The sequence below is a fragment of the Mauremys reevesii genome, linkage group 10 (genome assembly GCF_016161935.1).
Source record: "Mauremys reevesii isolate NIE-2019 linkage group 10, ASM1616193v1, whole genome shotgun sequence".
Lineage (NCBI taxonomy): Eukaryota > Metazoa > Chordata > Testudines > Geoemydidae > Mauremys > Mauremys reevesii.
The window spans coordinates 12,825,476-12,844,427 of NC_052632.1; the positions used below are offsets into that span (position 1 = coordinate 12,825,476).

The 18,952-nt window shown below is 43.0% G+C and overlaps 1 protein-coding gene across 13 annotated transcripts in view; it reads left to right on the top strand.

Moving 5' to 3' along the window:
* Positions 1-18,952, top strand: part of AKAP13 (A-kinase anchoring protein 13) — a 337,762-nt gene that overhangs the window by 148,701 nt on the left and 170,109 nt on the right. For all 13 annotated transcript variants that reach the window (XM_039490381.1, XM_039490379.1, XM_039490382.1 and 10 more), the window contains one exon: positions 9,498-9,681. In XM_039490381.1, the coding sequence (XP_039346315.1) occupies positions 9,498-9,681 (184 nt within the window). The remainder of the gene's footprint in view (positions 1-9,497; positions 9,682-18,952) is intronic.

An 18,952-nucleotide genomic window follows, 5' to 3' on the forward strand; every position in this document is an offset into this window, starting at 1 on the left:
CCACCATAGCTTAACTTAAAAGTCTCATTAAAAAGATTACACATTAATTATGCATGTCATCTGAAAATATTGCAAATTAACCCATTCTTATTTAAAAAAAAGCTGTATTAGTTTTTTAAAATAATACAACCCCCCCAAAGTATATGATAAAATTAAAAAAAACCCTACAACCCCAAAACAAAATATATCGAGCAGCACAATTTAATTTAATACATCAATCAGTATTCCAGACATTAGGTTAAAGAAACACTTCAATAAAATGTTTTTTTAATTAATTGTGTTTTTAGTATGTTATGTATATCTAGCACAGAGATTGGCAACTTTTGGCACGTGGCCTGCCAGGGAAATTGCTGGTGGGCTGGGCCTGTTTGTTTACCTGCAGCGTCCGCAGGTTCGGCTGATCTAAGCTCGCACTGGCTGCGGTTCTCTGTTCCAGGCCAGTGGGGGCTGTGGAAAGCGGCAGTCAGCACATCCCTTGGCCTGTGCCGCTTCCCTCAGCCCCCATTGGCCTGGGACAGCAAACTGCGGCCAGTGGGAGCTGTGATCGGCTGAACCTGTGGATGCAGCAGGTAAATAAACTGTCCCAGCCTGCCAGGGGCTTTTCCTGATGGGCTGCATGCCAAAGGTTGCTGATCCCAGATCTAGCACATCACTAATCCCAAAAACCCAACCTGCAGTTACAGGCTCGCTTAGGCTCTGATCCACTGCCCATTGAAGTGAACGAAAAGACTGCCTTTGACTTCAGTAGGCTATGGATCAGCCCCTTAGCCCCTCATCCTGCACATGTTTAGCTTTATGCACCATGAGTAGCCTCATTGCTTTAGTGGGTCACTATTCACAGTACATAAAGCGCTGCAGGGTGAGGGGGAGTCAAGTCTTTGCGGGATTTAGGTCTTTGATTGTAAAACCTTTGTGGGGGGGAGAGGGATTATGTCTTCATATGTTTTGTTCAGCACCTCGCACAATGGACCATGGAACCTGATTGGGACCTGTAGATACTGCCGTATAACTAAGTATCGTTAATTATATCAATAGCAGTTGTAGGAGAAACAGGGGAACCCAGCTCTGAAGTCTTCCTTATTACAAAAGTTTTCAGTGCAACTCTAAATTGTTTATCAATGGCCTTATCTTGTAATATATTCCTAATGTCCACTCTTATTTAAGGCAGTGTTCCTGTCAAAATTTCTGATTTGTTCCTAATTTTCTCCTCTGATTTCTGATCCTGCTTAACCAGGACGAGATATTTAGCAATAATCCTTTCAGTAATTTTGAATGCTACGGTTTGATCACCTGCAAAGTGTTTTTCTCTCTAGCATTTATAAAAAAAATCAATCTCTTTAGCCTTTCCTCATGACAAATGCTCTTAAAAGGTGTAATCATGTTTCATGCTCTTCGAGTCAGTACTATATTCTTGAGAAAAGGTGGCACAATAATTTGCCGCTAAGCTATAGCCTGCAGGACCGATTAGAAAGCAGGAGAGGGACTGTTAATGTACAATCTGTGTAAGTTTTGAGCACGAGTTGGTCATGTTCTTGCAAAATGGTTTATTTTTACAATCACAATTCTACTTCTGCCCCCCACCAAATGGGCTTCCATCTCGGAATGCAAACTATTCTCCTGACGTCAGCCTTGCCAGCTGCGAATTGGTAAGAGTTGTGTAAGCACTAGACAGCCTGCTCTCTGGTAGTGAAGGAAGTGCAAAGAAACAGACTCACAACTCACAACCGTCTGACATTGAGTAGATCAGTAAATGAATTGATTCCCTCCGCTTCTCGCTGCACTCGGCTTGATTCAGGAAGTTTACAAGCAATTTAGGTGCAGCCTTGTATGTTTGATTCTTGTTTCTATCAAATACATTTCTTGTAAGCTATATGGGCAAAGATTTTTCACAATATTAAAGGTTTTCTTTCCATTCTGATGGGTAGTAAACTAACAACAAAGATCCAACCCTATAGTTAAAGTCTGAGAAATGAGGGATATTTTCATATTGACTTCTTTCAATATAGTACCTGCAGTAGTACCTTCAATAGATTCGTAATACTTCTGGGGATTCCTTGTGGTTACTGAACAGCACTGAGACAAGGTAACTCCTCTCTGAGAGGATAAGGGGAAACCATTCTGAGAGCCAGACAGTGTTCCTCTTTAAAAACTACAGAACACTGGACCCTGGTTGTGGACTGCTGACTCAAAGCCTGTACTTATTTGACAAAACACTTGAACATGTTTTAACTTTAGGCACGTGCTTAAGTCCCATTGACTTCAAGAATTTGTATCACTTTCCAGGAACTCTGCATGATAAGCATTCATTTGCAATATTTTCTTACGAAAAATGCACAGATTGATGCTGCGAGATAGCTAGGAAGGAGGGGAAAATCTAGAACAAGATACTTTAACTCTTACTCATTCTGTGCATCATCTGAAATTATCCAAATAATTTGTTTGACTAGAGTTGGATTAAGTTTTTGATAACCAAGCATACAAAATCACCAGTATATGGCTGTCCTAAATCACGTAAGCGCATAATGCAACATTAGTGTCAGAAGGGCAAGGAGATACCCCTTTAAAAGCTTTTGTTTTTAAATACTAGAGGGAAAGAAAAATCAGAAGAGACAAGCGTATGAAGATGATATGGGGAAAAGAGAGAGAGGAATGTTACAAGGCTAGAATAAGAATCATTTAGAAGCAACTGACCCTTGTCCAAATGCATAAAAGAGGTGTGGTTAATGTGACCAGCAAGATAAATTTTATAGGACTTGCTGAGTCAATCATCTGCGTGAATGTACTCAAAGTAAAGCTTTAATAAAAGGTTATCAGATTTAAATGTCCTTTGTTGGATTATGCAAAAGCAAATGGTTTGAATATAGCTATTTCCAGAATAGATTATACCTATTGCTGTATGAATGGCATTTTCCTGATAAGAATAAATTCAGCCATCAATAGAAATTAAAGGAGATAATATGCAAACACAGTGCAACTCTCTGTACTGTTACATTTGCATCAGCAAAGTATGTGCTGGTGGCATTGCCTGATTCGAAGCAAGAGGCAATCATGTGGATTAGGGGTAGAAATTGGTATGGGACTTGATGGGCTGAAAGCATCCTAACCTTATTCCCACAAAAAAGGAAGGGGTCTTACTGAGATGCTTGTCTTGATTATGCCTGTACAATCCTTTCTCAAGCTGAGATGAGAGAAGTCTCTCTGGTGATACCACTACACTGCAGAAGACAGAATATTGTGGCAGCAGTAAAACGGATGTGGGTAGTGGTTGAAAGGGACGGTGGGCTTTCTGGATCAGTGGTCGTTGTTCATATTGTAATTGGGTTCTTTCAGGTTCAGAGGCTTAAATCTATCCATCTTCCACACGTTTTGATAGTCTCCTTTCTCTGGAGTAGCTACCAGTAATGCTTGAGCTTTAACTACAGACTTTCATATTAATTTGCAGTCCACTCCCTCACATTCCCCTTTTGTTGTATGTTGCAGTAAAATAACTGCGTGGAATACGTCATCTTTCTTGTGTCAACAGCATAGCATTGTGCACGTGCTCTTATCATTTCAAACCAGTGAGAACCTGGACAATGAAGGAAAACCTTTTTCAGAACAAAATGCATGATATCTTCAGCAAGGGGAGGAGAAAGTGGGGGACTGGAAAGTCGCAAGCAAAATAAAATTATTTTTTGTACAAGTGGTCTCTGCCCCCAGTCCATCCATCCCAAACCTCTACTGCTCAATAAAAGGTTCTGTAGCTGAGATATCAAAGCCATTCCCAATTCCCTTTAAAATAAGTAGGAATTGAGGCATTTCAGTCCCGTACACTGCTTTGAAAATCACAGTTTATAAGATTAAAAAAAATTACCCACAAATCAATTATTTTCAGCTGAGTGGGTGTTTCATCTCTCAACACTTTAAGGCACAACGTCCCTCTGTCTTGACCCTCCTCTTCTAAAGTTGCCAGTTCAGGTGGTCATCTGGGATTTACTGATCTGTGATAACATGTTTCTATTTCCCTGTCCCACGGATGTGTGAGGTTTGAGCTGGGTGAGAGGGTAGTTTCCCACAGAGGGAGGGGTGCAGGGGTAGAAGCCAGATTTGATGGGGAGTTCCACAATCACTCACTCTGTACCTCTTAATGGGAAGTGTGGGGTTTTTTTCCCCCCCTCCTTTCAATCAAGTTCATTAAAAATGAAGCCCCTGGCTCAGGGAACACTGTGTATATTCTCAGATCTGTCATATTCAAGCGTTTTCTTCCTCAGTGGCTATTTGTTACTGGTGAAAAGCACCTTAAACCTTAATCCTGTCAGTTAACAAAGTGAGTTTGACAGTTTTCCGTGGAAAGTTGATCCTTAGTTACCCAGCTTAACTGCCTGCTTATTTATCTGCCACAACTGCCAAAAACAAAACAAAAAAAACCCCTTGCACTCTAAAATCTTACATTCCTTGCCAGCTGGATTAAAGTGTTCTTTCATTATGGAGCACTAATCATATGTTTTAAACCTTGCCTATTACTAGGAGACATAGAAGGAACAAAATAGCCTTGACCTCCCAGTATTGCATGTACTTTATTTCTGTAATTCTCTAATTGCAAAGGGCTTTGTGTTACCACTTTATGGGCTGCTTGGTGATTCTGCAGACCCCTGCTACATTTCTGCTTTCAGTCATTTATGATGGAAAACAGCTACAGCTAATCCATGCTAAAGGCTGCGTAACTCTTCCATGCTTGGGATGGTCATTCTGCACCATGCCAACCTGTTCAAACAAACCTCTGCCTGAATTTCTGAAGTCCAGTGCCCTAAGATTCCCCTGTTGGTAGGCAGAAGAAAAAAAAAAGGTAGAAATAGTTTCATTTTTGTCTTTTCCCTTTTTCCCCATTCTTCCCAAGCTCTGATGCAAACAGGCTATAAACTTGCTTTGAGCAGCCATCACAATGACAGATGCATTTTTATTTTGGAACGTTAATCCAGTTCACAGATGGCACATCCCTTTTAACACTAGCCATGTACGTTCTGTATCGTCTGTCGCTGAAAATGTGTTCAGCTCAGACTCCTGCCCTGAGCACTCACAGTTGTTGCGTGTACAGTACTTTGTCTCTTGGCTGCCATCATTCATACTTGTCTCTCTTAGGATGGCTTGATGCCAGTTCACATGGTAGTCAGATCCTCAGACTCTGAGGCTGGATGGTGAGGTTTTTTTTTTGTTTAATGTGCTCAACATGGCAAGTGCCATCTCTTCTGGTAAAAGACTGCACTCTCTCATGTTGGTACTCAGAGGCATTAGTGTAGCATATATGGATCCTTGCATGTAAGGGTAGTATCCAAACACAGGAAACACACAAATCCAAGATCTTCTATGTGACTTGCTGCTTGGAAGACGGTTTGTATTGTAATAAGTTGGGTACAATTTTAAAAAAAGACTTAAGCATGGATGAAGACTGTCATTTTTAAAAATGGGACTTGAGCTCCTAAATCACATAGGTGTTTTTGAAAACTTTACCCATTTAAAAAACAAAACAAAACTGATAAACTGTCTTCAGAGACATAGCATAGATCAGGGGTCCCCAACCCGCGGACCGGTACCGGTCCGTGGCCTGTTAGGAACCGGGCCGCGAACCGAGCCTTAGCACATCAAGCAGCGTGTTTCCGGCGGGGCCCCTGAGCCCCGCCCCCTCAGAGCCGTGTGGTGAGGGGGCGGGGCTGCGAGCTCCGGGCTGAGCTCAGCTGCCTCCGCTTGGCGGGGCGCCCCCCGCCCCCCCCCCGCACCACGCGGCTCTGAGCGGGACGGAGCTCAGGCCCCGCTGGAGACACGCTGCAGCTGTCGGGCGAGGCGCTGAGGCTCCGGGTGAGGAGGGAGCCGGGGGTAAGAGGCTGGGGCCAGGGGGGTTGGCTAAGGGGCAGGGAGTCCTGGGGACAGTCAGGGTACAGAGAGGGGGCGGAGGTTGGGGGGGCGGTCAGGGGGCAGGGAATGGGGGGTGTTGGATTGTGGGTGTTCCGGGGGGGGTCTGTCAGGACTCAGCGGGGGGGGGGATAGGGGTTGGGGCAGTCAGGGGACAGGGAGCAGGGATGGGGTCCCAGGGTGGTGGGGGTTTCTGAGGGATGGTGAGGGGACAAGGAGCAGGATGGGTCGGGGATTCTGAGGGGGGACGGGCAGTCGGGGGGGCAGGAAGTGGGTGGGGGTCAGATAGGGGGCAGAGCTCCCACTAATTCTGCATTATGGTCAGTTGTATAATTATTTCATTATATATTACAATAATAATAGAAATAAAAGTACAAAAATAAATGTAATGCGCTTGAATCGTCCCAAAACCATCCCACAGGTCCGCGGAAATTTTTTTTTTCTACGAAACCGGTCCCTGGTGCCAAAAAGGTTGGGGACCGCTGGCATAGATGCCCCAATTCGGTACAGGAATAAGCTATGCTTGTATGATTTTATACCACTATAACTGCATCCACAATAGGAGGGTTGTTTTGCTTTATTATACTAGTGCAGTTAAAGCGGTACAATATTTATGTGTAGACAAGCCATTAGGAAGATCATTTTTTAATCTACTGTTCTCTTCTCTGGAAAAATTCCTCCCACAGCAACTTTTCTACTGTCTCCTCAGGCCCCATTTCCCTTCCCGTACAGTCGGCCATCTTTTTTTCCTGACTTACTAAGATACCTTGTCTTCTCATTCATCTATAAAGTGCCATGCTGTAGCATGTTCTACTAATGTCCCTCTCTTTGCTCTTTAACCGGCTACAAATATTTTGTCTGCACAAGCTCGGTTATATCCTTCCTCTAATCAGCTGGAACCACCATTCACACATGCTCATATATTCGGCAGGGTGTGATTTTCCTTTACTCTAATCAGGAGGAGGCTGGGATTGGGGTGTAGTGGGGGGGGGGGGGGGAAGGGGAGGAGGGAGAAAGCAGGTTGGCAAAGCCCTCATTTGGAGTTGTATGGTAGACTGTGCCAGGAAGCTTTTAGTACTTGAATACAGATTAGGCTCTGCAGGAGCGGAGCCAGCCAAGAAACTCAGCAAAAGCTACATGGCAAAAAGCAGAGAAATTGCTGTTTTGTTTTGTTTTTTTGACTAAACGCCTTAATGATGTCCCTTAAAACCCAGCTGAACAAAGGAATTAGCAGTTTGTACTGTGGCATCCTTCAAAAATGTGCTTGAGAGAAATTACCTGATTAAATCTTAAAAGCATATGCACTCACGTTGTAACCTGATCTGTTGGTTTGGTGGTCGACCAAATTAATAAGCCTATACATTTTTACTACAATATTCAGGATGTTTCGCTGAATCTATTCACTCGTTTGGCTTAGTGCAGTGTAAAGGGTGCCTTTTAAAGCTACGCCAATCAATGCTGAAACCCTTTGTTAATTTTCAAGAACAAATCTTTAGGTTTTTTTTTCCCCCTCTTCTTGCAGATTTTAAAATCCAAATGTCCATGTTCTGGGTACAGATATCACAAATGCTTTGATCTCCAAATACTGTATTTCAGTGTTTCCCAAACTTGGGACGCCGCTTGTGCAGGGAAAGCCCCTGGCAAGCCAGGCCGGTTTGTTTATCTGCCGCATCCACAGGTTCGGCTGATCACGGCTCCCACTGGCTGCGGTTTGCTGCTCCAGGCCAATGGGAACTGCTGGAAGCAGCACCCAGTATGTCCCACGGCCTGCGCCACTTCCATCAGCTCCCATTGGCCTGAAGCAGCGAACCATGGCCAGTGGGAACCGCAATTGGCTGGACCTGCGGATGCGGCAGGTAAACAAACCGGCCCGGCCCGCCCGGGTCTTTGCCTACACAAGCAGCGTCCCAAATTTGGGAAACACTGCTGTATTTCACAGTGCATCTGGAGCTCACTTCTGGTTGTTGCTGTTCAGAGCAAGGTTCTAGGGCTTCAGTTCTTTGAATAAGGGTTTATTTCTCAGAGATGAAAGCTTAGACACAGTGTTATTTTAAATCAAATTATAAGACCATGATTGTTAAATGTAAAAGGCGGGGGGGAGGGAGGGGAAGAGTACACCCATCTTACAAATGCTGCTACTCAGAATTATACAGGTTCTGTGTAATGCTGTGTCTGCTGAGATGGGCACCGTAAAAGCTGGTCTAAGGCCTAATCAAATTAGAAACAGAAAGTCCTCACTTTTTACTTTCTTTGAGAAAGTGTAGACTGTCCTCTTTTTATAGCTGCTCCAGATTTATGTCTTCAGTTTAGCATTTTTGCTGTGCCCAGGGAGGAATCTGTGTTATTAAACACCAAATTTGGCAGTGCCAAAAAGTTAATTCAGTCTTTTGTGGGAGAAAAGTACCAGCACGTACAGACAAACACAGCCTACTTGAACTTACTGAGCTTGTATTTAGAGGTAGTTAAATAATCTACATATCAAGCCTATCTGGGAACTGCACCCTTTCTCACTGGCTTCTGCAGTAGGTCTGATCCTGAGAGGTCTTGAGCACTCACAACTTCCATTAAAATTACTGTGGCAGCGCCCTACCAAATTCATGGTCTGTTTTGGTCAGTTTCAGTCATCGGAATTTAAAAATTGTAAATTTCATGATTTCAGCTATTTAAATCTGAAATTTCACGGTGTTGTAATTGTAGGGGTCCTGACCTATAAAGGAGTTGTGAGAGAGTCGCAAAGTTATTGCAGCAGTACCGCAATCCCTCTACCCTTACTCTTGCGCTGCTGCTGGCGGCGGCGCTGCCTTCAGAGCGGGGCAGCTGGAGAGCGGCAGCTGCTGTCCAGGAACCCAGCTCTGAAGGCAGAGTCACTGCCAGCAGCAGTGCAGAAGTAAGGATGGCATGGTATGGTATTGCCAGCCTTGCTTCTGCGCTGCTACCTGCAGAGCTGGGCCCTTGGTCAGCAACCGCCACTCTCCAGCCACCCAGCTCTGAAGGCAGCAGTGCAGAAGTAAGGGAGACATGATATGGTATTGCCACCCTTACTTCTGCACTGCTGCTGGCGGGGCGCCGCCTTCAGAGCTGGGTGCCTGACCAACAGCTGCCCCTCTCCAGCTGCCCAGATCTGAAGGCAGCGCAGAAGTAAGGGTGGCAATACCATGACCTCCCCTAAAAGAACCTTGCAACACCCCTGCAATTCTCTTTTCGGTCAGGACCCCCAATTTGAGAAATGCTGGTCTCCCCCGTAAAAATCTGTACAGTATAGGGTAAAAGCACACAAAAGACCAGATTTCAGGGGGGGAGACCAGATTTCATGGTCCGTGACGCCTTTTTTATGGCCTGAATTTGGTAGGGCCCTACGCTGTGGTGATCCCCTTGCTCTGAAGTGCCAGCCTCTCCTGAATGTGAACAGCCAGCCTTTGCATATGTTTTTCCAGGTGCTTCAGTGTTTGGGTTGCCTGGCTTTTTGGCTCTGAGAGACTGCTAGTTTTGTGCCAACCATTGTACTGTATTTTGCGTCAGTGTGGCTCAACTCCAGTAGCTAGGATGTGGGGAAGTGACATTCATCTAATCCGTAATCTGTACGTTTCATTTTCTTTTTTCTTTCTTCCCAGAGAGTAGCCCCCGGGAGACATTGTTGCATTTTGCAGTGAGGCTGGGCCTTCTGAGGTTGACATGGTTTCTGCTACAGCAGCCAGGTGGAAGAGGAGCTCTTTGCATCCACAACAACGAAGGGGCTACACCTGTGAGCTTGGCCTTGGAGCGGGGCTATCAGAAGCTGCATCAGCTTTTGACAGAGTAAGAATAATTTTTCTGAGTTCCTGTGTTGGCTTTCCATCCCCTGCAGCATCCTTGCCTGTATTGTGCATAGTTATTTGAATAACATGAATCCAAGTCCTGTTCTTTGCAATTAGGTGCAGTTTTTATTGTTAACTCTTTATTTTTTGCCTTTGTTGCTGGAAAGGGTTGGGCAGGACCTCAAGGTTTATGGGAAATGCAATAGTCATGTTATATTCTCATTTCTGTTTTTGTTGCACAGTCTTCTGTTTACAGCTGTCACGCCATTTTTTTGTAACAGTGTTAGAGTTAAACCTTATGCAAACACAAGTGAAGAAGTTTTTCCTTGCACAAGTGCCAGATCCCCCAGCGGAAAGCTGATATTGGGAGTTTGGGTGAGGTTTTTTGTTTTTCCTTCTATTAAATAATATTCTCTACCAGTTTTTGCTTAAAACAAGCCATGCTGATTCTATAGAATAAAATATCATCATTTATGGAAAAGATATGTAACCGTGAAGGTCCGGGTTGAAATTAACTTGTGTGTTTAAAAACAAAATGAGAGGTTTGTGAAGACATACTGACTAGTCCCAAGTGACCAATCTTGTATGTGTTTTCACATTATTTTTTTTATTGAAGTGCTTTACAAGAATGTTTTGGAAGACTAGAAGTTATTTTTGATAACAGTATATTGAGAGCTCTAGTTTTGAAAGCCAAGGCTGATAACACTTATTTAATCTGTTTGCTTTGAGTGGAATGTTTGTTAAAGCAGGAGAAAAGGTTTTAACCAGTTGCACACTTAATCTATATTGTTATCCATTTTTCTTGTCATCTTAAGTTCTTCTGTCATTAACTTTCCTTTTCTGCTCTGAATTTTTAGACTCCTTTTTTAATCTGCATTCAGCTGCCCAATGCCATGTATTGTGTTAATGTTATTAAACACCAGTGCATGTTATTGGGCGTAATGTCTTTGTTCTCCATTATTATTACTGCTACTACTATTGTTGTTGTTGTTTTAGGAGATGGGGGAGAATAATTCTCAAAGCTGAAAGTCAGTCTTGTGATATATGTTGCTGAAGTCATTGAATTTAATCTTCCATCTCACAAGTTTCAAAATTTTCTATCAACACCATGTTAAAGTAGAGAGAGAGGAGGGGAAAAGAAGCTCTGCATTAAGCTTTCATTTAATACCCATCATCTGGGAATAATATGGGGTCATGGAGGTAGGCGTTACACCCGCATTCCCAAGTGATCTTTTGATACATGAATCATTCTGTGACAATGTTCAATCCCCCTAATTCTCTGATACCCACATACCTCCTGTCTGTATACTGTATTAAAGTTGGAATAAATGGATCAATCCTATAATGTGGTTGGTTAACCATGAAATAAGGTGAAACTCTCCTAAGTGTTTAGATGGTTAGAAACATAACAGGATAGTCAAGAAAGACAGGATGCAGTCAAGAAAATTACAATCAGTCAAAACTTGGTTGTATAGCTTGCAGCAAGTACTGTAAGTACTGCTGTTACTCAAATAGGAGTAAAGCTGGTAATTTAATAAAAATGGGGAAATAAATCTATTACAACAGCTGCGCAGTGTACTTGAGGAATATTTCACAGTTGGTTCAAGTATTGGAGTGTCAGATCTCTGTTGGAGTGAAAACTAAAAGTTCTGAGTCCTTGGATTTCTGGCAGTATCCCCCTAGTGTTACTGTTTTTCCCTGGAAAGTGATTCTGACCTAAGACAAGAGGCCTTGTGATGGCATTGTAGTTCACCTGTGAAAGTAAACGACCAAATTTCAGTTATGCTACCAATATGATTTGAATTCCTGTTATCCCTATTATTTCCTCAAAGCTTTACTTAGCTTCAGCAACAAGTTACTGAATCCCCCTCTTAGCCTGACTAGTGAGGACATAACATGTGTGGATATATTATTATTTGTACTACCGTAGTGCCTACGAACCTTAGTTGTGGACCAGGACCCCTTTGTGTTAAAACAAATAATACAAAAAAGACAGTCCCTGCCTCAAAGAGGCCTTGTGTACATGGCGGGGTTAATTTGCATTGAATTGACATTAGTTGGCATGCAATATGCAAGCCATGCTAATAACGTGCACACAGGTCAACAGACTTGGGCTCATCTTACTGTGATTAAAAATAGCTGTGTAGATGTTGCGACTTGGATGTTGAAGCCTAGAGAGGGGGATAGGCTTCAGAGTCCAAGTTCCAGCCCCGGCATCCGCACAGCTTTTTTAGTGAGGTAGCATGAGTCCCATCAGCCTGAGTCTGTTGACCTGGGCTTGGAGACTCACTGCTGCTTGCTGTGTAGACATATCCATTGGGTACATGGCGTGGGCCTGCCCTGTACTAAGTGTGTTGTGTTCTCTGATGTTATCCCATGGTCCTTTTTGCTTTGCTGAGCTATGTGTGTTCTCGGATTTTTCTGTGTGTGTTGTGGGATGCTTAGCGGAAGCCAGTGGAATTCTGGGAAGTGCTCAGATTTTAAAAAAATCCCATGATTCCTCTCTCTCCATCCCTTGGTTCCTCCCTGTTTATGAAAAAAACTTTTTTCCTTTTTTTTGAGCTGTTGCAGTTCTTCATGAAAACAGCCTTAACATTTTCTTTCTTATAACTCCTGGAGAGTTGTTGCTTTCTTATGTTAACTGGTCCCTGCATCATCTCTCTTGATATGAGACATGTGAGCACAGATTCTTCAAGAGTGAAAGACAGAACTGCATTAGAACAGACAGCACACTAAAATGAAGTGGGATCTTACTGGGAGTGTGAAGAATAAGTCGTAAATCACCTCTGTGCACCTTTGTTTTATCTATAAATAAGGTTTGCAAAATAAACCTTGCCTCTCTCCTAGTGAAAATGGAATAATCTGTTGCCTGAGGCAGTAATATTTTCCAAAACATCCCATCAGTATCCTCCATTACTGGAGCTCATCCACATTTGCTAAGTATCTGTCTATTTACTAGACATTTTAAATGCGTCTCTCTAATTTGCAGGGTACAAATCAGTGACCAAATAATGATCCATCCCCTTCTGAAAACAGCTAGGAAAATAGGCTGGTCTTGAAAGCCAGCTGTCTCTTAGAGTAGTGGTGGGAGCGAATTCCAGATTCGAGGTCCCTTCATTGAGAATGGTTTGCCAGTAGCCCTTTCATGTTTAATTCTGGCCACTGTTAGCTTGAGAGCCTCAGCTAACCTCAGTGGCCATGTTATCATGCAAAGGGAGAGATGGCCTCTAAAGGAATGTGCTTCCCAGCGTGGGTAAACAAACGTGAGCTTTGTACAGCCCAGTGTGCTAAAAATAGCAGTGTGGCTGGGGTGGCACAGGCAGCTCCTTGGGCTAGCTGCGGGAGTATGAATCTGCCCAGCCCCCTGAGTACGTAGGCGGGTGGCTAGCTCAAGCCGCTGTCCGTGCCACCTTGGCCATGCTGCTGTTTTTAGCAAGCTAGCTCGAGCACAGCTAGCGTGTGATTGTCTGCCCATGCTGGGAGGCATGCTCCCAGTCGCTGTGTAGATTATACACTCTGGAATGTAGGGGTCGCCTGCTTCCTGGCAGTAACCTGGCTGTGTAAGAGGACAGCTGCATTTTGCACTAGCTGATGTTTCCAAATAGAATGCAGTGTAGTAATCCAGGTCCATGTTCTTCATTGCTTTGTGAAGCAGGTATAGGAGGAGATTCCAAGGACTGTCTGATATTCAGTTTGCCAGTTGATTGAAAGCCCCTCCCCGCCTTTGGGAGTGGGGGAGGAATTGGGGAAGAAAAGATATAAACATGTTTAAAATTTAGCAGCTGAGATTGTGAATAGCAAAAACTAGAGCAAGGGGAAGATCACCGAGGCCACTTTGCAGGACTTCTCATTGTATCATCTCCACTTCTTATTATTCTCCTTGAATATGTTCGGTAATGCTGCACAATTGTTGCTGATTATTTTTTAAATCTGACATACTGTTGTGCGTATGTGTCTATAAACAACCTAACAATGCCACCTTCATAATCTGATTTGCTTCATAGTAGCCTAAATCTCTTAGTCTAATGACTAAAAAGTGCAAAAATCTTCAGTGAGCTACACATGTGGAATCTCTCAGCAGCCAATCATGAATGTGGCACCATAAAGAAAAGTAGATGAAAAGGATGAAAAGACCCAATAGGAATACACTTTTTTTTTTGTCTGGCTCTTATTTTTGGATGCTTAGGAGAGATTTAAAGCTTAAGCAGTCACTAATTTCTCCTAGAAAACTTTGCAGGATTTTCATTTGAGTCAGTTCTGCATCTGTGGCGTTATCACTGTCTGGTGGGTTTCTTCCCTTCTCTATTATTAATAAAGTCATCAGTGCAGCTAAGGGATCATAGGGAGAGTATTACCCTTCCTTAAAATGTTCTGATAATAGCCAGGTGGCTCAGCATGTGAAGTTGTAAATCAGTGCACAGAGAGGCAGGACAAAGTGTGGTTCTTGTCAGAAGATTGGTGTAATTTCCAAGTTCATACTGACCCAGACCCAACTAACAGAAAAAAAAAGATGTTTTGTGAGCATTTTGCAATCCTTGATCTAAAATACGTAAGTGGTGAGGTCTGTGCTGTTTCCCAGTGAGATGCTTTCAGTAGTGCCTCTGAGATGGGGACTCTTCTAGGTATCTGTACTTGAGTACACGCTTAATTTTAAATATGTGAGTAATCCCATTCCTATTTAGCAAAGGATTTAAGTGTGGGTTTAAAGGTAGGCATGTGTTTAAATACTTTGCTGAATAAGGGCTTTAACTGTGGTCAGGGTAGAAGCTGAAGACATTCTCTTCCCCTCTCTCATCTCCAAATATAACAACAACAATAACAAAAATGAGGATAAGTTACTTGACATTTTCATTTATTTTCATGGCTAGGTAGTTTTATTAAACTTAACCTATTTCTAGCAGGAAAGTTGCCTACTATGTAAATGCACTCCTAGAATCAGGGGCGGCTCTAGGCACCAGCGCGCCAAGCAGGCGCTTGGGGCGGCCGTTTCCCGGGGGGGCGGCATTTGGCTCCGGTGGAGCTCCCGCCAGCATGCCTGCGGCAGGTCCACCGGAGCCCGGGACGAGCGGACCTGCCGCAGGCATGACTGCGGCGGGTCCCGTCTTCCCGCGGCTCCGGTTGAGCTCCCGCAGGCATGACTGCGGCAGGTCCGCTCGTCCCGGGCTCCGGTGGACCTGCCGCAGTCATGCCTGCGGGAGCTCAACCGGAGCCGCGGGAAGAGGGGACCCGCCGCGGGACCGGGGAAGGGCGGCGCAGCGCTCCGCGCTGCTTGGGGCAGCCCGATTCCTAGAGCCGCCCCTGCCCAGAATCACCTCTTATATGCATGTACTGATGTAAGTACCTGGCTTCATATCAGCTCCAGGTTTGTGGCTGTTATATGTAAGTAGGTACTTCTTCTCTGACAGGCTGAAATATCTTTGCCTACGTGCTTGTCCTCAGCCGGATGTGAACTGATAACTTAGAGATGAAAGGTGCCATGTTCTCCTAAGCTTGCTTCTTATTGACCCTTCAACTAGGAGGAATGATGGTGGCAGAGTGAGATGTATAAATATTAAGCACGTGGACAGGAGTATGCAAAGCATCTCAATTACCAATGGCTAAGAGCGACCATAATTGGAAAAGAGTGTGGGTTGCTTTGAGACTCATGCCCTTCTTCAAAGCTCATGAAATGCTTCCTCCTTCTGATAAGAATATCAAATTTCTTTCCCTTCCAGCGTTGTCGTCTTTCACTAGACGACTACTGATTTTCTTTCCCTCTCCTAAAGTTTTCTCAGTAGATTTGATATTACAGGGACACGGTCCAGTTTAAAAAAAAACTAAAAAGTAATTGTCTCTTTGTATTAATATCACCTTATATTATTAAATGCAAAAGAATTTTTAAAATCTAATATGCTTTTAATGGTGGTGGAGTTATTCTGGATGAAACCATGCAGAGGCATTTGGTAGAGTTTACCATAATGTCAGACTGGCTGATGAGTTGAGTATTAAACTGAGCTGACATAAATGTCCATATATTAAGTGGATATGCACCACAGTTAGGAGAGGATCAAAAGGTAAAAGTGGAGTTTTTGGATCAGCTGTTGTGCCTTACTGGAAACATATCACCCAATGAGAAGATAATTATCAAGCAGATCTAAGTACACATGTTATAACTGCAAAGACTGGGTATGAAACAGGCCATGAAAGGCACGGCATTGGAACCAGAAATTCCAAGGGGGAAATGGCCCTACAGACTTGTCTGGTGATTGCTAACACACACTTTCAGAAGAGGGAAAGTAACATTATAAGATATGCTAGTGACAGACACAAGTCCCAAATTGATTTCTGGTTGACAAGAAGAAGCAATAGCTCATGAATAATCAATTGTAAGATAATACCTGGCAAGTGCATTGTGAACCAGCACAGACTTATTATGGACTTCAGAATGCAGAGACCTCAGAAACATCTGAACTGTTGGGCACTGGAAAGGCCAAAGTGGTGGAAACTTAAAGATGGGAATGAAAAAAATCTTTGAACAAGCAGTAATGTATAGGCTTCCAGACTACACACAGGGATGTGTGGAAGATAACTGGTACAAACTAAAGTTAATATTGCTGGACATGGCACAAGGAGTCCTAGGAGTGATGGAATCAGTGCTGAAAAGGATAAGAAGGAACACTTTTTGTGATGGAATCATCAAAATAAAGAATCCGTTGAAAAGAAAACGGTAACCTTTAAAAAAAAACAGCAGGCCAGTGGCTTGAACAGTGATAAGATGGTGTATATGAAGGCAAAAAAGGAAGTTAAAAGAAGTGTTACGACAGATAACATTTAGGCCTATAATATCTGACTAGGATACGAGGGAGAAAAGACAATCTGCAAACTCATTAAGGCAAGAGAGAAAATGATGAGGGATGTGAACCAGTTTGTGTATATTAGGAATGAACATGGTATATTGCAAACAAATGGTGAATCAATCAATAAAGTCTGGGGTGGTTATTTTGAAAGAGTGATGAAGGGAGGAACTAAGAACACATAAGCCAAACTTGGTCCTGAAAGATTACATGCAGGAGGAAGAGGCTTGGGAGGCACATAGGAGAATGAAAAAGGAGGAATCTGGGTCAGAAGTAGTACTGGTGGATGGGCTTGACGTCATTGGGAAGGGAAGGTGTCATGTATTTTACAAGTCTGTTGAATTATATTCATAAGAAAGAGGAAAATGTCTAATGAAAGGCGTAAAAGCTTCATGGTGCCCATTTTTAAAGACAAAGGAGCTATTACACTGTATGCTAATTATTACTCCAGCTGACATCACATGCTTTGAAAGTATAGGAGAAGATTATTGAAAATTATTTGCATGGAACAATTGAAATTTGAAAGGGTCAACATGGACTTAGGCCAGGAAGAAGTAAAACTGATGCCATATTTGCTCTACAAATCCTCATGAAGTTCAGCAAAAAGAGATGGCAACTGGGCATAGTCTTTGTGGACTTGGAGAAGGCGTATGATCATGTACCGAGTTTGTGATGGACAGGTGTGCCAGAAGGAGATATTCATTTTATCTGGGTTAGGTGTGATGGCATGACTACCATAGTCAAAACCAAATGGGGCTATGCAGAGAATTTTCAGTAAATGTTGTCCTGCACCAGGAGTCAGCGTTTTTTGTTTACAGTTGTCTTAGATGTGCTAAGTGAGAGTGTACAAAGGGAAACACCTTGGAAATCCTGTTTGTTGATGGCTTAGTGGCATGCACAAAACATTGTGAGACCCTGCAGACCAATTTTGAACATTGACAGCACAGTTTTGAGTAGGTAGCACTTAGAGTGAATGTTAATAAGATTGAGGCTATGCTGACTGCGGGAGGAGGACTCACCCCCAAAAGATATTACAGGCAGAGAGCTTAGAGAAGTGAAAAAATTTAAATACCTAGGATTAGTGGTTGTTGACAGTGGTGTCTTCCTGAGTGATGCTCGGCATTGTACCAAAGCTACGTGGTGCAAATTGTAGGAGCTGACCCCAGTTCTCCTTTATAAAAATATAGCAATAAAGTTAAAGGCTAGAGTGCATAAAACTGTAATTTGGCCCCTCCTAATGTATGGGACAGAGACTTGGCCAGCCACAGGAAAAGAAATCAGTATGCTCCCCACTATGGAGATGAAGATGTTGGGATGGTCAAATGGTTGAACAAAAAGAAATGAGATTGTGAGGAGCCTAATGCAGATTGCCCCAATTGAAGGCTACGTTGGTAAGGACATGTCTAGTGGAGACCTGGAAGTTATATTGGTAGGATGTCCGTTGCATTGATTGTGGATAGAAGACATTTGGGGGAAGACCAACGAGACTGTACGTGAGCTGGATATTACTGGACCTTAGAGAGACCAATTTGCATGACAGCCAGGTGAATTATGATGAGTTTTGGAAGAGGGCTATAAAAGACCCCAAACAGAGACGTGGCAAGAAAGAATAAGAATATACTTTTAACCCTTTTTGCTGTTTGTTTCCCATTTTGCACTTCACTTAGCTTGGGCAGACTGATCAGTCTAACTTTTAGTCATAGTTTTTCTTCCCAGCCAGTGAAACTTTCCTGGTCTTGTGCCCTAATACAATGCTGGAGTATTTGTGTTTGCAACAGTTCAGAGTATTTTGGGTTTTTTTTAAAGTTGCAATTTAAAAAAGTGGAGTCATGGAAACATTTATATATGATCAGAGGTTTAAAGAAACAAACCAAAAAATCATCATCATTATCGTAATTTGGGCTTGACTCTCCTCTATCTCATATCTTTTATCTGAAGCAGAGCTCTGTGTGACTCAAAAGCTTCTCTCTCACCAGCAGAAATTGGCCCAATAAAAGATATGACCTCACCCACCTTGTCTCTCTTGTATCTTTAGCTGTCATTTACACCTGTGAAAAGTGAGTGCAGAGTGGTGATATAACACTGCTAAATCAGGATAGTGGCATTTTGCACTCAGTTTGCTCAGGTGTATATGATGACATAAGGTGCAAAACAGTGGAGAATATGTTGAAAGACTTTTACAAACTGAATTTTCAGCTTAATTTGACTTGGAAATGCTCCTTTAATAGATTTGTGAGTGTTTAGGTGCTTATTTCTATAGTAGCAGTATTGATGGTGCCCTCAAAGCTCCGTAATTGTAGGTGATGGCTGGCTTTTTGCCATTGTGACACATAGAATGTAGAGGTTACACAGACAATGGTTAATTGGGGTATTAATTTCATTGTTATCTAGAAGAGAGAGAATGATTCATTAATTAGTCAGATAGCTTGAATCCACAGA